We start from the raw sequence: 19937 nt of genomic DNA, 5'->3' as shown, positions 1-19937 counted from the left end.
AAACTCATGAGGAATTTTACGTGAAATGTTTTGGGAAAATAAACTAAATTATTCATAGGCCAAAGGGGAAGTCTCAGAGGAAATTTAAAAATGCATATAACTGGGTAAGAAGGAAGCACAACTTATCAAAATATAGGAGGCATAGGTAAAGTAGTGGTCGGAGGGAAATTTATAGCACTAAATGCTTAGATTAGAAAAGAGGAAAGGTGCAAAATCAATAATTAGGTTTCTTGAAAAAAAAAAACTAAGAAAAACAAAATAAACCTACATGAAACAGAAGAAAGAAAATAATAAAAATCAGAAATTAATGGAATTAAAAGCAGGAAAACAGTTAACAGAGAAAATGACTGACGCAAAAGCCAGTTCTTTGAAAAATGGAAAAATGGATAAGCCTCTAGCAAGACTGCCAAAGAGGAAAGACACCGATCACCAGATCAGGATGAAGTGGGATGTCACTACAGTTCCTGTAGCTATCAAAGGACAATAAAGAATTGCTGCCAACAACTTTATGCTCATAAATTTGACGATTTAGAAGAAATAGAACAATTTCTCAGAAAGCGGACACTACGAAAATTCAAAGAAGGTGGAATAGAACCTGAATAGTTCTGTAACTGTTAAAAAATTTTTTAAATGTTTATTTATATTTGGGGGGGAGGGGCAGAGAGAGGGAGACACAGAATCTGAAGGCTCTGAGCCGTCAGCACAGACGTGGGGCTCGAACTCACGAGCTGTGCGATCATGACCTGAGCCGAAGTCACGTGCTTATCAGCTGAGCCACCCAGGCGCGCCCCTGTAACCATTTTGTTTTTAAGTGAATTTGTAATATAAGTCTCCCGAAAAAGAAATCTCCACGTCCAGATGGTTTTACTGGAGAATTCTCGAATAGACACCATTTTTACACAAATGTCTTTCAAAAGTAGGAGGGAGTACTTCCCAGTTCATTTTATGAGGCAAGTATTGATGCTCTGCTACCAATCCCAGAAAAAGACGATTTCTTGTCTTACAAAAAAGAAAACCATTATCTCTCATGAAATGAGAGGCAAAATCCTCGAAAAACAATTATCCAGTTGAATCCAGCAATATATTTAAAAAAATTATACACCAGAACCAAGTGGGATTTAATCTAGTTGTGGCTCAACATTTGAAAGTCAATGAATGTAATTTATCATGTCAACGAATTAAAGAAGAAAAATCATAGGATTTTTGTCAGTTGATGGAGAAAACATTCAACAGCACGCAATACCCATTTATGGTAAAAACTCCGCAACTAGAAATAGGGACTTTCCTTAAATTGATAAAGATCATCCACACAAAACCTGCAATAGTATTGTACTTAACAGTGAATGCTTTCTTTTCAAGATCGGGAACAAGGCCAGGACTTATTCCACATAGTACTAGAAGTTCCAGCCACTGCAATAAGAAAAGAAAAGATGTGTAGAAGAAAAAATAAAATTGTCCTCATTTACAGATTGTCTGCATAGAAAATCCCAGAGAGGCGACAAAACCTTAGAGAACCAGCAAGTGAATTCAGTAGGCATGGAGGATACAAGATCAGCATACATAAATCAATTGCATTTTTTATCTTTTTTGTTTTTAATGTTTATTTATCTGTTTCTGAAAGAGTGGGTGAGCGCAGGGGAGGAGCAGAGAGATAGGGAGACAGAGCATCCCAAGGAGGTTCCGAGCTGTCAGAGCAGAGCCTGATGTGGGGCTCGAAATCACAAGCCGTGAGATCATGACCCGAGCCAAAATCAAGAGTTCGACGTTTAATGGACTGAGCCACCCAGGCACCTCTGAATTTTGTTTATCTTTTTAAAAAAAGATCTTGATTTATGTTTGAAAGAAAGGGAGCAGGGAGCAGCAGAGAGAGAGGGAGACAGAGAATCTGAAGTTGGCTCCACACCGTCAGCTCAGAGCCTGACTTGGGGCTCAAACTCATGAACCGTGAGAGCATGACCTGAGCTGAAATGGGACGCTTAACCGACTGAGCCACCCAGGCACTCCTCAATTGCATTTTTATGTACTAATAGTGAACATGTGGAAACTGAAATTAAGACACATGCCATTTGCAATTACTGCCCCCCAATGAAATCCTTAGGTATAATTGTAACAAAAACATGTATAGAATCAGTAGGCTGAAAATTAGAAAATACTGATGAAAGATTTTAAAGACCAGTCAGTTAAAGACATAACCATGTTCACAGATTGGAAGACTTGTCATAGTAAAGATGCCCCTAATTATAGGTTTAATGCAATTCCTATAAAAATTCCAGCAAAGCTTTTTTTTTTTTTTTTTTTTTTTTGAGACAGATAATAAGCTTATTCTAAAATTTATATGGAAAGGCACAGGCTCTAGAGCAGCTAAAACCAACTTGGAAAAGATGAATAAGGTGGAACTAATCACTCTGCCTGATATTAAGCCTAGTGCAGCTATGGCAATCAAGAGAGTGTGGAATTGGAGTGTGGTATTGAGAGTGTGGAGAGATAGACACCTACGTCAGTGGAACAGGATAGAGAACCAAGAATTTAGACCCACACAAATATGGCCAATCGATTTTTAACAGAGGAACAAAAGGAATTCAACGAGGGACAACTTTTTCGACAAATGATATTGGGGCAATTGGACATTGGTATAGGCAAAACCATGGGCCTCAGTTTAAGCTTCATATAGAAATTCAGTCCAAGTAGATCGTGGATTTAAATGTAGAATGTTAAACTATAAAACTTTTTTAAAATACTGGAGAAACATCTTTGGGATCTAGGGCTGGCCAAAAACATGATCCCTAAAAGAAAAAAAAAAGTTAGACCTCATCACAAAAAGATATAAAAACAAGTTACAGACTGGGAGAAGATGTTTGCAACCCGCATATCTGGCAAAGGACTAATATCTTGAGCATTAAAAATATAAATAAAAACCTCTTGGGGCACCCGGCTGGCTCAGTGCGTAGAGCATACGAAGCTTAATCTCAAGGTCGTTGAGCTCAAGCCCCATATTAGGGATGGAGCCTACTTTTTAAAAAATTAAAAATTAAAAAACTAACCTCTCAAAGCGCAACAGTTAAAAATCCAGCACAATCCAATTAGAAAATGGGCAAATGACAAGAACTGTCCCTTCAGCAAATACAAGCAGCAAATAAGCACGTGAAAAGATGTTCCACCTCATTACCCACGAGGAATATGTAATTTAAACACACAATGAAATATCAAAATGGCTAAAGTAAAAAGTAGTGACAACACCAAATGCTGGCAAATGTGGGGAAATTGGATCACTCAAATATTACTAGTGGGAATGTAAAATTGTAAACCTACTCTGGGAAACCGTTTGCAGCGTCTTATAAAAACTAAACATGCAACTACCATAGGACTGAGCAATTGCATTCTTAGACATCTATCCCAGCAACATGGAAACTTACTTTCATACACGAAGCTACACACAGTGTTCACAGCGGCTTTATGTATAATAGCCCAGATCTGGAAACAATCCAGACGGTCCTTTGACAGGTGAAACAAACTGTGATACATCTATCCCATGGATACTACACAGCAATAAAAAGGAACGAGTTATTAATGCATGAAACAACATGGATGAATTTCTGGGAATTATGCCAGGTTAAAAAAAAAAAGCCAATTCCAAAAGGTTACATCCTGTATGGCTCTATGTATATAACATTTCTTCAAATGTCAAAATTATAGAAATGGAGAAAAAATTAGTAGTTGTGGGGGGCAGGCTATGGTAATAAAAAGGTACCAGGAAGGGTCCTTATGGTGATGGAAATGTTCTGTATTTTGACCGTAACAGTGTCAATATCTTGGATAATATGTACTGCAGTTTTTAAGATGTTATTTTTAGGGAAAACAGGGTAAAGGGTACATAGGGTCGCTCTGTATTATATCTTAATACATGTGAATCTACAATGATTTTAAAATAAAAGTTGAATTATAAAAAGGGGTGAATCCCTTGGAAAATGGTTTGGCAGCTTCAATGAAGTTACATACTATATATTTAATGAAGTTAAATTCATATTTAAATATATGAATTCTATGAATTTGTATATTTAATGAAGTTAAATACTGTTTAAATTAACTTATCCTATGACCTGTCCATTCTACTCCTGTGTAAATATCCAGGAGTAATGAGTACACTTGTCCATAAAAAGATTTGTGTAAGAATGTTCACAGTATCTTTATTCATTATAGCCGAAATTTGGAAACAATCCAGATGTTCATATGGAGGAGATGGATAAACCAATTGTGGCATATTCCTACAATGGAATACTTCTTACAAAAAAAAAAGGAACGGATACACACAAAATACGGATGCATTTTTTTCACACATTATGTTAAGCAATGGGAATCAGATACAAGAGAGCATGTAGTGTATGATGACATTCATATGAAGCTTAAGAACAGGCGAACTCATTGCTACTGACGGAAGATAGACACTGTTTACTGGTAGTGGGAGGGTGGGACCAACTGGAAAGGAGCTTGGGGGAACTTTCTGGAGTGACAGAAATGTGGCTACATAGGTATACGGCATAATGTTAAAACCTATTGAACTCTACCCTTAAGGTTTATGCATTTTACTCTATGTTGATTATACCTTAAAGTACCATAAAACAGATCTTCGTTCATAGGAGGAAAAAGACACGTCAACTGATCCCACCATATGGACTTTATTTGAATCCTCTCTCGGACAAGCTATAGAAAAAAACTGCTTAATAGCACTCATGAGAAATTGAAAAGATGAGGAGTTTATAACTGATGACATTAAGGAGTTGGGAAGTTTATAGGTATAAAATAATAATTGTGTTAAAGAGTTCATGTCATTTAGGGAGAGGCACTGAAATCAATGATGTACCTAGGATTGGCTTCACAATAAAGCCGATGAGGACTGGTAGGATGTAAATGAAACCAGATTGGCCATGCATTGATTTGTTTAACTGCATGGTTGGATTGATTATCATCTGTGTTTTACTCCATGATAAAAAGTTAAAGTTCTAAAATTTAGTACAAATAGGAGCACCTGGGTGGCTCGGTTGGTTAAGCATTCAACTCTTGATTTCGGCTCAGGTCATGATCTCGTGGTTTGTGAGATCGAGTCCCGTGTCTACCTCTGCACGGACAGCATGGAGCCTGCTTGGGATCCTCTCTCTCCCTCTTTCTGCCCCTCCCCTGTTTGCGCGCATGCTCGTGTACTCTCTCTCAAAAATAAACAAACATTGAAAAAAAGATAGACACAGGTAGCCTTATTATTGCCAGTAAAACAGAACAATCAGCCTCTGAGATAGTACGCCCTAAGGATGCTCAGGGAGTGGTGGGGAAAGTTCATGCCTCAAACAGAAGCGTTGCTACTCTGCACTAGATGTCTTCATCAAGGAGTGAGGATCTCCAAGGGTAGAAAACCATCCTACGCTCAGTGGACACTAAGTGTATACATAACTTATATTTAAGTTCTTTCCATTAAAATGGGTTTATGTTAGCACATACAGACACAGCGTAGCTCCATGAATCGTCCATCTGGTTTACCAAATTGACGCAGGGGGATTAATTATGTTTTTCAAACTTCATGTGCTCTCTTATTTTCTCTAAGGACCTGATGTTATTTTATGAGGATGATCCAAATCCAGTTTTGCCCACAATTCCTCCTCCCATTACCTCATCAACTAAATGGTTATCAGAAGAACAAGCAGACGTTTGTCACCTCTGCGATGCAGGTAAGTTGGGTAAAAATTAGAAAGTTTACTCAGAAGCATCAATACGAAACACTGGGAAAGGAGTTGCTTTTCATCAGATTTTATTTGGTGAAATATAGCAATAATGGCTTTAATTTAACTTTGATAATGGGGGATGGGACCAGCATGGATGAATTCAGCCCACACATAATCCTATAATCTTATTTTGCCGTTTGTTTCAGTGGGTTTTTTTTCCTCTATTTTGCTTTCTTTTCTTTCCCACCATTTCAAAAAATTAGTAACCACAATCAAACCTCTTACGAATGCTTTAAAAAAGCAGGAAAATTAATTTGAGTTCCTTTTTTCATTTGTGTGAACATCTCTTTGATAACCAAGCTTTAGGCCAGAATGCATGGGATCCCCCAAACTGGCTAATCGCCTCTTGAATAATTAACATTAGAGGGGGTACAGTATAAAAGGATACAGACTGGCCTCCAAGAAATTACACTATCAAATTCCAACTGGGTTCTGCCGCCGTGAAAGACCTGATTGATGCACCATGGCACCACTCCATACTGTCTCTATTTTTCAGAAACTCTCAATTTTTGATACATTCTTCCTCTTGCTCTTCTCAAAAAATAGGACTCAAGACCTTCTGCCAAGTTGAGAATGAAACGTTCTCATTAGTATGTTTCATCCCCTCATTTGTCTTTGCTTTTATATCCATCCAGGCATCTTCTCCCTCATTGCAGAGGTGGCTCCTTACGTTCTGAGTTTCGTCTTCTCCCTCATCTTTGGGCCACGCACCTCGGTTTTCTCCTTATATGTATCCCCAATATCCAAAATATATTTTTAAAAACCCTGTAGGTTATTAGTGTGGATTTCTTTTATACATTTACATTTATATAATTTTCTTATAAAACTGGTCCTGAGAACGATGATGAGGATGTTTCAACAAACACAGAACACGAAGTTGTGGGTTATGGTGATATTTGTAAATACAAGGATGGTATGACTCACATGGATAATGAGTTATAAGTGGTTACCATTTTTTAGACAGCTTGCTCTGTCTTCTTAGAATACCCTTTATGTAAACGGATCCAGATCCAGAAGCTTGAAAGAATAGTAAGGGAAACATTTTTGTGATCTAATATTCCCATGTATCCGCCCCCCCCCCCCGCCGCGCCCAACATTTTTTTATTAAACTTCATTTTTAGAGCGGTTTAGGCTCCCAGTAAAATTGAATGGAAGGTACAGAGATTTCCCCATACACCCCTGCCCCCAAACAAGCACAGCTTCTCCCACTACCAACACCTCACGTTTGTTGCAATCAGTGACTATACATTAATGCTTGATTATCAAAGACGATAGTTTACATTAGGGTTCTCTCTTGGTGTTGTATATTCTATGGGTTTTGAGAAACGTATCCACCATTTTAGTATCATACAGAACATTTCTCCCTTCCTCCTAACACCCGATACTTTGTCTCCACAATTTTGCCTTTTCCAGAAAGTCATATAGTTGGAATCATACAGGATAGCGTTTTCAGACTGACTTCTTTTATTCAGTAACATGTATTTTAAGCTCCTCTGTGTCTTTTCATGGCTTGATAGCCCATTTCTTCTTAGTGCTGAATAGGATATGATAGAGTATTTATGCATTCACCTGCCGAAGAACGTCTTAGTTGTGTCTAAGTTTTGGCAATCATAATAAATAAAGCTGCTGTAAATATTCATGTGCAGGTTTTTGTGTGGAAATAAGTTTTCCCCGCCAACATTTTAATACAAGTGAAATTGAATATAAATGAGGCTCAGAGGAAGCCTTTAAGAGGAAAAAAGTCACAAAACATGTCGAGTGAGGGATGAGTCCCCCATGTTACTTGGTTAGAACTCGTCTTAAATGGAGAAGCTTCTCCTGTTTTTGAGTCTTTCTCTTCTCCCGTCTTTCCTTCACACCAATCTCAGAGATATCTTGCTAAAATGCAGATCTAGATGTTTCACTTCTCAGCTTAAAAACTTTCAGTGGTTTTCCACTACCGATAGCATGTTTAATTTTTTTATGCTGTCATACGAGATTTTCATGGCCTGCTCCCAGCCAACCCCTGTAACCTCATCACACAATACTGCCAATACTCACAATGCTCTGTGACATTCTATTACCTGTATAGTTTCTTCTCCTTAGAAAGTCTTTGTTCCAGTTACTTCGGCTGGGTAACACATTGCTCTGAAACTTTGTGGCATAAAATAACCATTTATTCTGCTCATGGAATTCTCTGGGTCAGGAATTAGGACAGGGCACAGTGGGGATGACTTAGCTCTGTCTCATGACGTGTGTTTGGGCCTCGGCCCGAGAACACAAAGGCTGGGGATGGGAATCATCTGAAGGCTCGTTCACTCGTGTGTCTGGTGGCTGGTGCCCACTGTCGGCTGGGGGCCTCAGTTTCTCTCCACGTGAGACTCTTCATGCAGTCTCTCCACATGGGCTAGTTTGGGCTTTCTCACAGCATGGTGGCTGGGTTCCCAGGGTGAGCGTCCTGTAAAAGAAAGGACCAGGCAGTAGCTGGATACTCTCAAAAGTCATGCTGTGAGACTTCCTTCCCATTCAGTTCATCAAAGCAATCACAAAATCTTGCCCAAGTTCAAGGGAGAGGGAACATAGACTCCCACCCCTCCATGGACAAGTGTCAATGTCATATTGAAAGAAAAGCATATGGGAGGGTGTGTGTGTTAGTACAGTCATCTTTGGAAAATACAGTCTGCCACGGTCCTCCACCAAATTATGGATGCTTGACAAAGTCCTATTGAGACAGCCAGGCCCAGCTCAAAGGTCACTAGTGCTATAAAATCTTTTCTACTCACGAATTTTTCTTTTCACTGTGTCCCTGTGGGACTTTGCCTACAACCTTAGATTTGAATTTATAGTTGTGTATCATTTTATAAGTTTGATTTATTTTTAATTATGTAAGTAACAAGTGAATATACTCTTATTTTAAAAAAATCAAACAATATTGCTAGAGTCCAAATCCTCCTTGGCCGTCCCTTACCCCAACACAGTTCCCTCCCCAGAGTTACCTGTTATGATCAATTTGTTGGTTACTCTCTAGGCCTTTCTCTGTGCATTTGCACACATACATGTACCTTGAAAAGTATGTAGAACTGACTTTATTTTGTTTCCGACTATTCTGTATTTTTCTGAAACGTCTTAAAGCAACATCACTTGGCCATCCTATAGATGGCCTTTCTTTTTAACTCCTATATTGCTTGGGTGTTACAGTTTATTTCCCTGCCGGTAGACAGTTTGGTATTTTATATTTTTCACTATTACACTATTTCAATATTACACTATTATTTCACTATTTTCACAATATTTCACTATTATTTCACTATTCGATATTACACTATTACAAATGATGCTTCAGTGAATAGCTGTGTGCATATATGTGAGTGTTTATTTAGGGTAGATAGATTCCTAGAAATGGAATCCCTGGGTCATAATATATACCCATTTTCATTTTAGTTGATGCTGCCAAATAGCCCCTCAAAATATCAATACCGATTCACACTGGCTTGCGGTATATAGAATTACTTATTCACACACACCCTCACCAGCACTTGATTTTTTTCAAGTCTTATATTTTTATCGCTTGGAAAAGGTTGCATTGCATAGTAGGTATAATTTGCATATTTCCATGTGTTAACTTGATATTTTTATTTCTTCTTCTGTGCATTGCATGCTTATATCCTTAGTCTTTTTCTTTTGGCTTGTGTGTTGCTGATCATTTAAATTCAATGATTTTGTAGCATTTTTATATAGGTCGCTGACCTTAAGAATCAAAACTGCCCTTTATCTTACCAGCAAAAGATAGGGTTATTCGGGAATAAAAAGAGAATTTCAATTCCGGACAAACGAGCTGAGGCAAAATACAGGCAAGCCCAAGGAATGAAGGAGAGGTACAGCTTCTTAAGGAGAAAAGGAGTAGTCGGGAAGGCTGTTAGAAGCTTAAAGGCCATTGGAGTAAACTGAGAGTTCCAAGTGTAATGGCTTCTCATTGACTGAGCTGTTGTTGGGAGGGGAGGGAGATATGGAAAGCCTCTCTTCCTCTTCCCAGTAGTATGCACCTTCAAGGTCAAGTCCTGCTCTTCTGTCGTGTGTGCAATTGACTAGAGTGGTAGGGCGTGAGAGCTTCTCCTAGGGAAACCTCCGGCCTCCATTTTAGTGAGGGTTTCCGTTACTAATTTTCACACTGTTACTAATCCTTTCTGTGATTTATGTTGCAAATATCATCTTCTAGGCTATGAAGTGTCTTTCAGATTTCTTTACAGAAGATTTGTGTTTTGTTGGTGTTTTTGTAGAAGTCTGATGTTTTATGTAGTCAAGTGTATTATTATTTCCTTTCAGAGCTTTTGTTTTTTGTTTTTGTAAATTTATTTTTTACTAAAGTATAATTAACATACAGTGTTATATAAATTTCAGGTGTACAACGTAATGATCAGACAGTTCTGTACAATACTCAGTAGTGCTCACCATGAGAAGTATAGTGACCATCAGACAACTTTATTACAACCTTATGACTATATGTCCTGTGCTGTGCTTTTCATCTCTGTGCCTTATTTATTTTATAACCAGAAGTTTGTACCTTTATCTATTCCATCCCCCCACCTCTCCTCTGGCAACCACCAATCTGGTCTCTGTATTTAAGAGTCTGTTTTTTGTTTCTTTCTCTCTCCGTTTGTTCCTTTGTTTCATTTCTTAGATTCCACACATAAGCTAAATCATATGGCGTTTGTCTTTTTTGTGTAACTTTCTAAAGAAGACCTACAGATGGCCAACAGACACATGAAAAGATGCTCAACATCAGTAATCATCAGGGAAATGCAAATCAGAACCCCAATGAAATATTGCCTTACACCTGTCAGAATTGCACTGTTGGTGGCGATGTAAATTAGCGTAGCCACTGTGGAAAGCAATATGGAGGTTCTTCAAAAAATTAAAAATATAAATACCATTATAATCTAGTAATTCCACGACTGGGTATTGACCCAAAGAAGACAAAAACACTAATTCAAAAAGACACGTACACCCCTATGTTTACTGCAGTGTTATTTACAATGTTCAAGACATGGAAGCAACCCAAGGGTCCATTGATAAATGGATAAAGAATATATAAGACACACACACACACACACACACACACACACACACACACACAAGAATATTACTCAACCATAAAAAAGAATGAGATCTTGCCATTTACAATAACATGGGTGAACCTACAGGGTATAACGCAAAGTGAAATAAATGGAGAAAGACAAATACCATATATTTTTTTGTGTTTTAAGAAGGCTTTCCCTACACCACGTTCATAGTGTATATTCACCCATTTTTAAATTTTGTTTTAGTGCTTTTATTTTTTCAATTTGAGAGAGTGAGAGCCCACAACCGGGGGGAGGGGCAGAGGGAAAGAGAGAATCTTAAGCAGGCTCCATGCTCAGTGTAGGGCCCAACGCGGGGCTCGATCCCATGACCCTGAGAGTCAAGAGTCGGTTGCTCAACCGACTGAGCCACTCAGGTGCCCCTGCTTTAGTTATGCTTTAATCTATGTGGATTTAAAGGATTTGTGATGGGTTCTAGATATGGTCAGTGGGCGGCCAGTTGTATCAACATTTATTGACTCGTTTATTTCTCTTCACTGTTTTGAAATGACTCTTTAACCTGTACTAAGTAGTATCTGTTTATCAACTCTTTTCTGTTCTGTTGATCCATTCTTCCAGTCGTGGTCTGTTTAATTTTTTGCAATTACTGTAATAATATGCGATAGTATGAATGTATTCTATTTTACTTAACCAGTATTATATTAAGGGTAACTTAGGTTATTCCCCTATTTTTGTTATTATAAATAATGATGAAATGACCTCTTTCTCTCCTTTCAAATAAAGTAGGCTTATAATTTATTTTGTTACTATTTATTATTTATATTATTATTTGTTTCACAATGTTATGCAAACTCTAAAATACATTATTCTGAATTTCTGTTGATAAATTGTGTCCAGTTCATAACTATCCTGTCAACAAGTGGTTCTAATTTCCATGTTATAATTTCAGTGGCTTCAGCCCAAAGGCAAAAATAAAGAAGGAGAGTCATTCTGTACAACATCCTCTTCTCCCTTGCCTTCCCCCTTCTTGGGCACACCGTGATCTGCTGTTCACACTGGCCTGCAGCGTGTAGGCATATTTACCCCTCCTAACTCTCTGTCTTAGCTTCACTGATCCCACCCCTTTCTTTCACTCTCTGAGTGGCCACTCATTTGAATTTTGTGTTCATCATTCTCTGCTTTCTTTATAGTTTTACTACATACGTTTATGCTATAAACAGTAAGTTACTTAGTTGTGTGTGTGTGTGTGTTAAGTTATTTATTTATTTATTTATTTATTTATTTATTTATTTATTTATATTTTGAGAGAGAGACAGAGCACAAGTGGATGAAGGGCAGAGAGAGAGACACACACAGAATCTAAAGCAGGCTCCAGGCTCCGAGCTCTCAGCACAGAGCCTGATGTGGGGTTCAAACTCACGAACCATAAGATCATGACCAGAGCCGAAGTTGGACACTTAACCCACTGAGCCACGTGGGCGCCCCCAGTTTGTTTGTTTTTTTAATTTTTTTTACATGTATTTGTTTTTGAGAGACACAAAGAGACGGAGTACAAGTGGGGGAGGGGCAGAGAGAGAATGAGACACAGAATCAGAAGCAAGCTCCAGGCTCTGAGCTGTCAGCACAGAGCCCGACGCGGGGCTCTTACCCACAAACTGCGAGATCACGACCCGAACCAAAGTTAGATGCCTGACCGACTAAGCCACCCAGGCGCCCCCCACCCCCCCCCCCAAGTTTTTATTTTTAAGTACTCTACACCAACATGGGGCTCAAACTCGGCAACTCTGAGATCAGGAGTCGTGTGCTCTAGCTACTGAGCCAGCCAGGCACCCCAATATATTACTTAGTTTTACGTGATTTTAAACTTGACCTATTAAATGGAGTCATTTTGAATTTATTTTTTGTGACTTCCTTTTATCACTCAATAATATGTTCTTAAGATTCATCTACGTGTGTGTAGGATTGTCATTTGTTTTCACGAATACTGTTCAGTATTTTACTGGGTGTGCGCATTAGAATGTATTCATTCTGCTCTGCTACGGTCAGTACGGTGCCAGGTTTTTTTTGTAACATGAACAGCTGTGAACATACTTATACAAGCCTCCTGGTTCTCGTGGACAAGAGTTGCTCTAGGGCATATGTTTGGAAGTGAAATTGCTGAAGGTTCAATATGAGCATCTTCAAGTGTACTAGATAATGCCCAGCTGTTTTCCAGAGTTTTAGTTGTCCCATGTCCTCACCAACCCCTTCAGGTCGCCATTCTTGGAAAAAGAAAAATTGCCAATCTTATTGGGTGGGAATTGGTATCTCATTTGTTCTAAAACCGTTTTTTGATAGTGAAATTGAACACATTTTCATATGCGTACGGTTCATTCATGTTTCCTCATCTGTGAAATGTCTGTTCATGTCTTTTTGGCCATTTTTCTATTTGGTTGTTTGTCCTTTTCTTGATTGATTTGTAGGAATTCTTGATCTATTCTGGAGGCTAAACATTTCATTTTGTAAATGCCTTCCCAGTGTGTGACTTGTCTTTTCACTTGGTGAAGAGTCTTTTGAGTAATAGAAGTTCTCAATTTTAATGAGGTAGAATTTTAGTCTTCATGGATGCACTTTTTGTATCTTGTTATTTTAAAAAACTCTTTCTCATCTCAAGACTGTATAGCCTCCTTCTGCTTGGGCTAAAAATATCATAGTTTTGCCTTCCAGAATTAAAATTTTGGGGCGCCTGGGTGGCGCAGTCGGTTAAGCGTCCGACTTCAGCCAGGTCACGATCTCGCGGTCCGTGAGTTCGAGCCCCGCGTCAGGCTCTGGGCTGATGGCTCAGAGCCTGGAGTCTGTTTCCGATTCTGTGTCTCCCTCTCTCTCTGCCCCTCCCCCGTTCATGCTCTGTCTCTCTCTGTCCCAAAAATAAACGTTGAAAAAAAAAAATTAAAAAAAAAAAATTTTAACGCAGCTGGAGTTCGTTTTGTGTGTGGTTGAAGCGTGAGTCCAGTCTTACTGCTAAACGGATAACCAGCTGTCCCCACATCGTTTATTGAAAATTCTGCTTTTTCTCCACTGAGCTGCCATGCTGTTTATATCCTTAGCAAGTTTGCCCATTCGTATGGATTCGTTTCTGGACTCTATTCTGTTCCAGAAGTTATGTGACTCCTCTTGCACCCACAAATAGTTTCAATTACCCTATCTTTGTGATAATTTTTGAGCACTTCTCCCTCGTCAGGAATATTTTGTCTCTTTTTAATCCTTCGCTTTCGCACATAAAAGCTTGTCAAGTTCTTGGAAGAAAAAAAAATTAGTTTCGATTGGCCCTGCCAGTCTGTTACCAGACTCAGGTCCTTGGACCCAGCAACGGCAGAAATGAGGCTGGACCCAAAGTACAAAGGCACAGACAGGCTTAATTGGGGCAACAGCTTCAGCTGAAGGGAGACACAGTCATGACAAAGGAGCCAGACCTCAACAATAGCTAGGGAAAGTTTTAAAGGACCTGAGGCAGACGAGGAGTGACATCTAAGCATGTAGGGGTGGGACATCTAAGCATGTAGGGGTGGGACAATACAGGGAATTGGGCACGCAGGCACAGTTAGCTGCTTCACACATTGTATGATTCCTCTGACACCTAAGTGTCCACCTCTGGGCGTGAGTTTTAGCCTCACAATAAGGGGGAAGTGGGTGAAAGATCAAGTTTGGTGACCTTTGTCCTTGGACTAGTTTGGACCCGTCTAGACTTGCTCCTCGGCTGATGCTTTGCTCCTTAAGAACAGTGATAACAGCCAGCCAAGAGTGTCTCAGGTGCACGGGGGTGGGGGTGGGGGTGGGGGTGGGGGGGTGGGGGGGGTGGGGGGGGGTTGTTCCCAAGGTCTCTGACTGTCTCGAATCTTTAAATCAATTTGGAGAGGTAACACCTTTACAACATCACATCATTCTATTCATTTAAGTCTTCTTTAATATATTTTATGCTTTTTCCCCATATAGGTCTCCTATATCTTTTGTTAGATTTAGTCCTAGGTACTTTATGTATTTTTGTTGCTACTGTAAAAGATATTTTATAAATTGCATTTTCTTTCTTTTTTTAATTTTTTTATGTTTATTTATTTTTGAGAAGGAGAGAAACAGAGTGTGAGCAGGGAAGGGGCAGAGAGAGAGGGAGACACGGAATCTGAAGCAGGCTCCAGGATCTGAGCTGTCAGCACAGAGCCTGATGAGGGGCTTGAACTCGTGAACTGTGAGATCGTGACCTGAGCCAAAGTTTGACGCATAACCGACTGAGCCACCCAGGTGCCCCTATAAATTGCATTTTCTAATGGTTGATGGTGAAAATGAGTGGAATTAATTTTTGTATGTTGACTTTATAACCAGTAACCTTGCTTAATTAACTCTTACCAATTTTCCTGATTTATGTCTGGATTCTTCTGGGTTTTTTATGTTGAAAATTGTACCCTCTGTGGATGATGGCAAAATTGTTTTCTTTACTTATAAGCCATATGCCAAAGTATTGTTTTCTTACTTCACCATGCTCGGTAGAACCACTCTGTTGAATGAAAGTGTGATCATGGGCTTCCTATACTTGGTCTCTCTCTTCAGAGAATTCTTTCAGCATTTTGCCATTAAGACGGGTTGGCTATATGTATTTTGGCAGATCTCCATTCCTCATTTGTTAACAGTTTTATCACGAGTATATATTGAATTTTCTCCATTTTCAGCGTCTATATTAATGGTTATAGATTTTTCTCCTTTGAGCTGTGAATTTTGTAAATGAGTTAATTTCCAAATCTTAAGACAACCTTGAATTCCTGGAATAAACTCAATTTGGCCATGACTTATTATCTCATAGATAAGACACGGGCTTTGGTTTGCTGACGTTTAGTTTGAGTTTTACCTCTACATCTAGGAGTGAAGTTACCCGGGATTATCTTTTCTAATATTCTCTTTGTCATGTTTTGATACCAAATTTTGCTAGACTCCTAAAAAGAGTTGAAAAGCATTTGCTCTTTTTTAAGACTCCGGTTTGTGTAGAGTTGTTTGTGAGATGACAGTGTTCACTCACGGTGCTGCCAGAAGGGCTGTAGGCAGGGGAGGCAACTCTGCACCCGGATATGTGCGTCCCCCTATGAAGGCAAAGTGCAGCTTCCTTTAGAGCGGAGAGTTCCGGTACAGGGAAGCTGATACCAGGTAACTGGCTGTTTTCCCCAGAAAATGGCGCCGCGCTGGGGGTGTAGCAGGAACCTCTAATGTCGACAGCTTGAGCATTCAGCAGTTGGGTAGCCAGGTCACCTTGGTCAGGAAGAGTTAATGTCAGGGGAGCCCACGCATGGCCTCCATCCCGGCCACGTGGCCAAAGCCTCTTGAACAGCCACTGGAGTGACCAGGGAAAGAGGATGATTGAGAGCCAGTAAACAGAGCGTCTTGCCCACCCCCTTTTTGAGAGTCTCCCCGTCCCCCGGCAGGCATTTCTATGGGGCATGAATCTCTTGGCATATGCATCCTAAGAGGTCCACCCACGTGTTTCTTTGTCACCAATCCTGTCACTTCTGCCTCATCCCTGTGATCCTCTCCACCCAAAGATGACAACCGCTACAAGCTCTTCAGTGAGGCTGGTGTCCCATCACGGTACATTTTTTTAATGCCGTGCTGAAGGGACTGCCCTCCAGGACAAGTAGAAGGTGCCTGAGCGTGTTGTACGTGATACATCCCTCCCAGCAGTCCCGTCTTGTGAAGCCTTGAAGCTTCCTTTACAGGGTGTCAGAGAAGTGCCCTTTGTTCTGAAGGCCATGCCTGAGTCCTGTATACGATGCTGTCTCACTCTCTGGGTCTCGCTCTCTCTCTCTCCCTTTTTCCTGGTCCCGCTGAAAGGTTAGAGTCTAGGGAGGCTTTCCTGAACGCTTTCTTAAAAATCGACATGCCACCACCACCATTGGCGCTCCCTATGCCTCTTCCCTGCTCTGTTTCCTCAGTAGCACTAATCATCATCTGAAGCATGTACGTATTTGATTCAGTAGGAGACTGGTCCGCTACAGGAGTCCCCCAGACCACCCACAGGTGTCAGAGTGAGTCCGCCATTAGCAGAGCTCTGACTCTGGGCTCTGCTCTTTGCCACTTCTAGGTCTATACGATGTTTTTGAGCAGTTGCATACGGGTTTTGTGTGTTGCTCATGAATTGGACGCATTGTACTAGTGTCTTCTGTTTTGAGGGCAGTTGCTGTATGCTTTCACATTTTTCCGAAAGAGGCTTTATATCATCAGAGCATTACAACGCGTGCTTTGAATTACAGAACTGACTATAGAAATTTGAGAGGTTGTCGACATGGCAACTGTGCATTATATGCTCAGTATTAAGAAATCCAATTAAAACCTTTTAAACTTAATCATTTCCTCTTTTTTACTTCAAAAATACAGGAAAACATGATTCACACGTGTAGAACGGACATAAATCAAAGTATTAAAGGCTTCCATTGAAGTGAATGAATAGAGCAAATTCACCATTATTTGCAGTGGAAGTCAGTTAAATAATTGAAAGACCGGAAGGATGTAACTACATTCGAGGATGCCACCTTTTATTTGTCACACGGTGGCCGATTTTTTTCATCCTTGTGATGATGAAAGGAAAGATTAAGAGATGCTGACTTTTGAATTGTTTAGGAATTTTTAGGTCAAAAAGCCATCCAGCCTAAATCCTTTCCTACGTTACTAACGAGTGTGTGTATTATACATATGTCACATAACCCCTCCAACATCCCAAATTAGGAGAATCAGACTTAATCTAAAGTACGGTGACAGGTTCATCATCAGAATGACTGAGCTCTCAGTCCCAAGTGGACTTTATTTGAATGGAACAAATGGCTGTATATCTTTTTCCAAAAAGGAGCAAATTGTTCCTGCTACAAAAATTTCCCAAATACCTACCAGGTGCCAGCCATGGTGCTAACTGTGTGATAGTCGATGATAGACAAGATCCCTGCCTTTACGGACCTCCCGGTCGAGGGATCGAGTCCAACCCGACAAGTGAGGTAAACGTTAGGATAGGGAGGACGGAGAAACAGGAGGGCATCTACCCATGACTTCGGGTGTTAGGAGAGGTGATGTCCAAACTGGAACCTGATAGGTAATGACAACATGGCCAACACTTACCTTGTGTGTGCTGAGCATCCTTGTGAGCATTTCAATTCATTCTATCTTCATACCATCTTACAAGATAGATGAGGAAAACCCACACAGAGAGTTTAAGTAACTTGCCTAAGGTCACAGAGCAGAGTTAGGATCTAGACCAAAAGTGTCTGATGCCAGAACCTATGCCAGAGTGTTTCAGACCTTTCGACTCTGATCAAGCAGAAATGCCTTTTATGCCGTGACCCAGTACACATGGACTCACACACTAGTTTCACAAAACTATAGTTTTGGCGATGTGCTCTGATCTATTCTATTTTATTCTAGGCAGTTTATTCTAGGCAGTTTTGGTTTTTTTTTTTTAAATATTGGATGTGACCCACCATTTGACTTCACAACCTACTGAAGGGTCACAACCCCCAGTTTGAAAGAGAGCTCACTACACTATTTTGCCCACTATGCAGAAGGAACCAGACCAAGTGAGGAGAAAAGAAGAGACTATCTTAGGCAGAGTGAACACTGTGTAAGAGACCAAGGGTGTGGGGTAAGAGGAAGCTCGGTGGGCTCGAAAAACCGAAAGCAATTTAGCAGGGTCTTAGGATTAAGTGGATGTCGGGACAGGTAACAGACGGAGTGAGAAAGGTAGGCAAAGTCGTATCAAAAAGGTGACCGTGTAATTTATTGTCCAGACCAAGACATTTTGATATGCGAGGGGGCACGATTGATAGTGATGCCAGGGTAACAGGTGTAAATCTGGAGCTCCTTGGGCACAGTGGCATTGCTACGGTCTGGATGTTTGTGCCCCCCTCCCCACATTCATATGTTGAAAACTTAATGCCCAAGGTGATGGTATTAGGAGGTGGGACCTGTGGGAGGTGATTAGGTCATGAGGGTGGGGCCCTCTTGAACGGAATTCACGGTTTATAAGGGACCCCACGGAGCTGCCGCGCCCCCTCCACCACGTCAGTACACCGTGAGACGTTGGCAATCGGCTGCTGAGAAGAGGGCCTTCACCGGGGCCTGACTATGCTGGCACCCTGGTCTTGGATGTCAGTCCCCAGAACTGTGGGGAATCAGTTTCTGTTGTTGATAAGCTACCCAGTCTGTGGCATTTTGTTATATCGGCCCGAACAGACTAAGACTGGCACGTGTGCCCGGTCTCCTGATGAGCTATGTTGAGGGAGTTCAGTTGTGCCTGAATAACCGTGAGGAGCCTCTGCAGTGTTTTAAGCAAGGCCGTGCCATAGCCTTGCTTGAAGAAGATGACTGTGGAGGGAGGGTAAAGAAAGGATTGGGGGAGGCAAGTTAGAGAGAGCAGTCAGGTCAGAACGGAACTAGAGACTTCAGACATGTCTAAAATGGGAAGCTCCCCTTGGATGGAGTCCTGACACCGAAGCATGGCAGATAAGCTGGGTTCCTCTCCAGTTTTACGTGTCACCTCCGTCCTCCCCCGTCACACGCGATGGTCTAGCTATGGATGCGGAACTGCTTGCCCCAGACACCTTGTTGGCTCTAGGAATTGCATATGCCACTTCCTCCATCGGGAAGCCCCACCCCTGGCGTGCGAATCCATTTGTGTGAATCCTGAAGATTGAGCAAAGATGTTGCGTCTCCCAGGAAGCCTTTCCTGACACACCGGAAACGGGTTGTTGATTTTCGTTTGGGCTCTCATGGCTGATCCGGTGCCGATGCTGTGTTTCAATTGCCCGTGCCTCCTCCCCGCTGTCAAACCAACTAGACGATGATGTTTAAAATTTAGATGTAATTGATGTATAACATTATATCAGTTTCAGATGTACAGCATAATGAGTCGATATTTGTGTGTATTGCGAAATGATCACCACATTAAGTCTAGTTAACATCCGTCACCATACATAGTTAACAAATTTTTTTCTTGTGCAGAGAATATGATGATGATCTTTCAGATTGACTCTGTTAGCAACTTCCAAATATGCAATACAGCATTATTAACTAACAGCCCCCATGCCATACGTTACATCCTCGTGACTTA

The 19937-nt window shown here is 40.6% G+C and overlaps 1 protein-coding gene across 5 annotated transcripts in view; it reads left to right on the top strand.

Annotated features, from left to right (window-relative positions):
* ENTHD1 (ENTH domain containing 1) overlaps positions 1-19937 on the top strand; it is a 106237-nt gene that overhangs the window by 54840 nt on the left and 31460 nt on the right. For all 5 annotated transcript variants that reach the window (XM_045465901.1, XM_045465903.1, XM_045465899.1 and 2 more), the window contains one exon: positions 5591-5714. In XM_045465901.1, coding sequence (XP_045321857.1) covers positions 5591-5714 — 124 coding nt within the window. The remainder of the gene's footprint in view (positions 1-5590; positions 5715-19937) is intronic.

Source organism: Leopardus geoffroyi, chromosome B4 (assembly GCF_018350155.1).
Source record: "Leopardus geoffroyi isolate Oge1 chromosome B4, O.geoffroyi_Oge1_pat1.0, whole genome shotgun sequence".
NCBI classification, from domain to species: Eukaryota; Metazoa; Chordata; class Mammalia; order Carnivora; family Felidae; genus Leopardus; species Leopardus geoffroyi.
Note: the sequence above shows the minus strand (reverse complement) of the source record. Positions and strands in the feature narration are given on the sequence as shown.